Raw genomic sequence first — 6,000 nt, forward strand, 5'->3', positions numbered from 1 at the left:
AACAGCTTTATTGCGAACACGTGAGTGAGTGCGAAAAGTACGGCGGCCCCGCGCTGTATATTCAGGGGGCACTGTCTGACGTTCGAAGGTCTCAGTAGGTTTCTGGTATTTGGGGTTAATCCTCAGGACAGATTAATCTTCCTGACACGGAGCGTAAAACCTTGGGATGACAGGAGGTAGTTACTCAAGTCCCGCCGATTGGTTTTAGCACGGGCGCTAGATATATGAATTTAGGTCACTCGGAGAACAAATGATCACAGTGTGACGCTCGGCAAGATAAATGGGCACATGGTCATTGGTTGGTTCGCTGAGCTGGGCGATTTGATTGCGAGGTGACAATCAGTGCGCTGCTATGAACCACAGCGGTGGATTAGCTATTGTGCGTGTGTGTTATTATGCGTCGTTGATCTTCAATCAGTCGCTTTGTCCTATTGGTTGGATACTGTGTTCCGATGAAAAAATAGAGACGGTGTGACGAGAAAGCGCGTAGGAAGCTTAGTTGAAGCGATCGACCGAGGCGTATGATGGACATGGTTTGGTATGCTCGATAGTCTGGCTTAACAACACAAACTGTCTGGCGCGACATGGTCGCAGAAGGTCTTTAATCCAGCAGTTCAATTTGTTAGCCGAGCAGGTAAGTGTACGAGTCACTCAAGTAACGGGTATTTCATTTTCATCTGCATTTTTCGGTGGGTAGAGTCTCATGCAGTCTGAGGCCTATTAACTTTGGATTACCACCGAGATCCGTTTAATAATGAAGATAATCGTCCAGTTGTGACACACTTTCGGTGCCTGGCTGCCATGCCGTCCCGAAGGAAGCGCAAGAACTGAGATACCGCCAGACTGCCCAAGCCCGGACAGGAGTTGTCGAGATGCAAGCCGACTCTTCCAGTAAGTTTGCACACTAACAAGCGGGCTGTCTCGAGCTATTCTTCACAGGAAATCAATGAAGCCGGTCCAAACCTACTTGGTGATAGAACTCTTCTCATTTTTTCGCCCTATTTTATAAAAATAATCGGCCTTCTGTTAGCAGTAACAGATCTGGCGCTCTATGCAATGGGTTAAGTTATCCTATTCCGATAACGAGACGTTGTTGAACTGGCGCATGACGATTCAGGCATAATTGCCTAGTAATTTCCGATAAAGATCGCATAGAGTTATTGATACATTTATTTTTCGGTGGATTTGACTAAAGCATGAAGCTAACAGAAACCACATTATTCCCAATGGGATATCTCATCTCCGCACACCTTACAAGACGCTCTGGAGCTCGAACTCAGGTAAGTAACCGTAAGTTAGGTCAGTCTCCGGGTTCAGAGTGGCCAAGTTCACTCGGAAGAGGCGCCCCGGTTGGTGGCACAGTGGCAAGCCAGAAGGTCCGCTGTCCAAGTTGACCTCAGACACCCTGATTTATCATAGTTGGGCCTGAGCAATGCCTGAGGTGCAGCCGTCAACCTTCCCGAGAAATCTGTGGAGCAACTCCCTGTTACGGTCCCAGAGCTAAAGGATTCGGTCTGTTTAATTCCAACAGAGCGAATGCAGTGATTTCTACGGCCAATTTCATCAAAATAACACCAACTTTCACTGTTATGTACGAATCCCAAAAGCGTCGAGACCACAAACCACTAACCTGATCCTTCAGCCGTTTGTTCTCATTGCTGTACTGATTCAGAAGAATCTGGTGACTAGAGGGGATCTCCGGAGAAAGTTTTCCCAATAAATTCGCGTGGCTCGGAGGACTAAATGTGCGTCTGGTTGTGGCGTAGGGAGGGTTTTGTCGATCGAATCCGATGCGCAATATAGCGTCTCGATCCAGGCGAACTGAAAGCCCTTGCTGAACACGAATCTAGGGAGATGACAAATGAACGCGTGTAATGACGACGGAAGCATTAAGCGAAGAGAAATAATACTTCAACCGTCAGTCAAAGCTAGCTACGATGAGGGGCTTACCTTTCGGAAAAACTGGTTTTCGTCACCAGGAGTTGCCACTCCTTCGGACTGCATGTCAAACTCCACCGATCCACCTTTGAGTTTGATGTGGACATCTACACTCGGTAGAGGCAGTTGGGCCGAGAGCAATGTTGTATTCACTTTCGGTGTCTGTAGCAGATGTGAATGCCAATTATTCCTTCTGGCAAATTCGGTGGCAAGTTCGATAAGCAAACAACGAATGGTGGGTGTAACTCGTAGAGACCAACTTTGCAATAAATCTGCCGACAAAGACAAGCAGCTGTCCCAAGATGGATTGTGGTAAGACGATCTGGATGTGTCTTTTGTAGCGGACAGGAACACAGAGAATAGTGTTTGCTCAGCGACCGGAGTGTCTGCAGCGTCCGACTGGGAGCCGGTAGTTGGGGCACACTTTTTCTTGTCATCAGCAGGGTCCACGGAAAATACTTCCAAACTCTGAAGATTGACCCATAAGCGCATCTCAGTCTCACAGGCATCTAGATGATTAGAAAAACGAATGCTGTTGACCTGTACTCATCTTTGCAATGTTGCTACGGACGTGCGGAACTCTCAAACAACCGTCAAAATACAGTTCATCAATGGTTCGTGAAAGATGCTCGGTACTTCAAATTATCGGACTACATGCACTTTTCGCGAGATGAGCTAATACTCGCAAAATACATTGAAAAACGAATATCGGGTGGGGAACTATAGAGTGGAAACCTACAGCGATCGATCAAATAGCAGTATAATGAGCCTCATGAAACCAACAGCATATAATTTCCCAAATATTTACATATGAAGAACAACTGTATTAAACTAGGGATAGAATGAAACACAATCTTCCGTTTTGGCTACCTGCGATTCCACATAGGCCTTTCAAAAGAATGGCAACACATGGTGGCGCCACTATTGACTGGGATCTACCAGGTTTTCGCGTCCAGGCCTTGGTTGGGGTTTTCTGGCGAAGCACAGCTTCTTCTCGCCGTAAATAGGAACAAGTGTATATAGATGGATCGTCTTCCGAAAGTTCCAGCCCTATTTCTTCAGCTGAATTGGTGGTCGAGATACGATTCCCAGCGGCGCTTCGTTCGTCCTGGCTCATAATTGACAAGGAGTCGAGATTAACCGAGTTTGTATCATCCGACGCGAGCAAGATCTCATATGTATTAAGCCAGCTGTCCTGAGATCCAGTGATACTGCCTGTCTCTGAATCTTTGGTTAACTTGAACAAACCTGAATCGGATCCGGAACTGAGAGAACTGCTCAAATGCGCCTTTTCGTTTTTCTGAAATGAATGAAAGGGAGAAGAGCAACGTCGAGATAAATGGTTGAATAACCAAACCGAACCATTCTTCACTAAAATAAACGAAGCAGGTGCAGTGAAGGGATAAAGTTACGCAAGGAAACCTTGGAACACACCTTAAATGGAGAAGGATTATGCACCCCATCCGCTAAATGTCAAGATTTTACAGTCAGTGTACATTCAACAAAGGACCCGTCACAACGAAGATCAAGCAATAGTACGTGGTAATGAGCACTGAACATACTGTCAACCAACCCTATAGGGATTCAACCTTTTCGACTGTATTCTTACGCGCAGACGAGATGAGTCAAGATAAGCAATGCGGTCGTCGAACATGGACTTGCGCACTTTCGAACCATAACAAACCCATAGCCTTCAGATTCTTCATTACGTTGACATATGGGCTACATGTTGGGCACTTGATGGCGAATTCCGATAGATGAACACTGGTATTACTGTCCATTCATCAATCCACTACATTTCCACACACTCTGACGTTGTACATATTGATAGAATAAATTTGAATGTACTTCACCCATCCTTGATGACGAAGCTATTCAATGAAAATGCACTTCAAAGCGCAACCGTGTGAAGATTCGACCACGAATCTTTATCATACACAGGCATAGTTTTGTCAATGTAGAACTTGCGCGTATTCAAAACACGAGTCCGTGACACATGACAATGGAGCGCCCGGTAAGCGCTGTATGCAGGTTTCTAGCAGCACCAATTGTCGCATTGGCCTGGCTTGGTAACCGTTTTTAAGACTTTACAAACAATCGCAGTGAATCCAGTGGCTAACTAGCTATGAAATGCATTCAGCTAGTATTCGTTAGTATTATATTATGATTACGTGTCCCAGTATTTTTAGCGTAGTCACTTGGAACATCATCGTAAATAAAAACTAGAATGTATTTAATCTGGACAGGAAACCTCCATTTGATGAACACTTTTGGGGACACTAGCAGCGATTTGACGTGATTCATCACTCCGGTTATATATTCCACTAATCGAATAGGAGTCCTTTACCTTCGCGGGGTAACAATCAGACAGAAGCGAAACCACACCAGACTGATAGGAAGTTTCACCTGTGATCTGGACCTAATTAGGTTGATTGCGTGGATCGAAATGCATCGAACGGAAATAGCGAACTGATAATGCGTCGGATGGCTCTTCGAGAGGAATTTAGTCCACATGCTCTAACGTCATCTGATAGCTACTGTTCTGGTTTCCAACAGTTCGCTTTACGGAGAAGACAGTCATGTTGCGCGACATTTATATGGCTACCCTTCAGTTACTTGAAAAAAATTACAGAAGTCCTGTTCGGTCTGCCCCACAACTCCAGCTTAAAGCTGCATGCGATACCGATGCTTGATTACCGGCTTTATGAATGCATATGTTGCCTTCGACGTACTTGCACATCCATATTTACAGTTGGAACGGCTCAGCAGGAGTACAAAAAATGACACTACCTAGGTCCAACTCAGTGACGCTGTCAGTACGAATATCCCCGGTAAAAACCGGTCAACACATCTTCGTGCTGAACACCAATTACACCAAGACAACGCAATGATGATGATGAACTACACGCTTTGCATCATAATGAATGACCCTTTCACCAAATCGAGGATTGGAACGAAAGCATTCCTCATTTAACTGGGGTCCATTCCTCGTTCGCACTCGTTGGACTACGGATTCCAGACCCCTTGGTCGAGACGCATCCCATCCGGTCGTACGCACCACAATATACACACGTAACAAACTTCATATAGACTAGTTCTACTGACGGTCACATATTCAAGCAGTAGGGAGAAGATGCCAGATGACAGTGGTTTTTTGGATCGGACACCGCGCATTCCCGAATTGACGATAATCACAGGTGTCAGCGCAGGAAAGCTGAACGGCGTTCTCATTCTATGGTGCCCTAGGGCATACCGAATATTCAAGATCTACCGTTAAAAGAGGGTAGGTGAGTGTACAGTCGATACCAAAAAACACGCTTCATGTATCGTTCAAAGCTTCCACGTAAAAGATAGGACTCCTGGACCACCATACAAGTCTTTTTCCTATTCAGAGCAGAGGCAACCAGGAAAGAATCCTTACAACTAGTACATGAATTTGCATTCAGGTCACAATTTCGAGCAATATATGGATACACCATTGGCTGTAATTCAAGCGTCAAGTCAGCTCGGTGAATGCATTACTGGTTACACTGAACCGTTTACTCCTTTCTGAAATACCAGGAACAAGTGGGAGAGATCGAAAAATTGTGGACAAGTACAGCATGCGCGATTGTCAGGTTTAGCGCACCAGAAAGTAACGGATTGAAGTTTGAAATAAGCAGCGAAAGATGGAACTAGAGGAGGATGAAGAGTCATGTTGCTGGACGAAATGCTGTTTGAATAGGCCGCATTCAGAAACAACAGGTGAATACAACAGGTTCGGAAAGTCACCGGGATGGATAGAACAAACGCAGATATCGAAACTGATGTCACTGCTGAGCGGCATTCCACAAGTTTGACCAGATAATTCAGTAGGAGATGCTTTCGTCTTCGATGAAACTTACTGGTATTTCGTACCGGACCCAAAATAAATGAATTGCCTTCCCCCGAGGAAGGACGGGTTAGAAAAGTTCGGCCCCAAAAACCGCACACTCCGATCGCCCAACGGTTGACCGTGACCGCCGGCGCATTATCCAATACGGTCGAAATACTTTTAAAACCAAAGAGCCCGGTGCTGCTCAA

At 45.5% G+C, this 6,000-nt stretch overlaps 1 protein-coding gene across 1 annotated transcript in view; it reads right to left on the bottom strand.

Annotated features, from left to right (window-relative positions):
* T265_12977 (hypothetical protein) overlaps positions 1–6,000 on the bottom strand; it is a gene marked incomplete at both ends in the record, with an annotated part of 63,559 nt that overhangs the window by 22,593 nt on the left and 34,966 nt on the right. The window contains 3 exons of the mRNA XM_009166591.1: positions 1,631–1,846; positions 1,951–2,447; positions 2,809–3,238. Coding sequence (XP_009164855.1) covers positions 1,631–1,846; positions 1,951–2,447; positions 2,809–3,238 — 1,143 coding nt within the window. The remainder of the gene's footprint in view (positions 1–1,630; positions 1,847–1,950; positions 2,448–2,808; positions 3,239–6,000) is intronic.

This window comes from Opisthorchis viverrini (assembly GCF_000715545.1).
Source record: "Opisthorchis viverrini unplaced genomic scaffold opera_v5_28, whole genome shotgun sequence".
In the NCBI taxonomy this organism is placed as follows: domain Eukaryota; kingdom Metazoa; phylum Platyhelminthes; class Trematoda; order Opisthorchiida; family Opisthorchiidae; genus Opisthorchis; species Opisthorchis viverrini.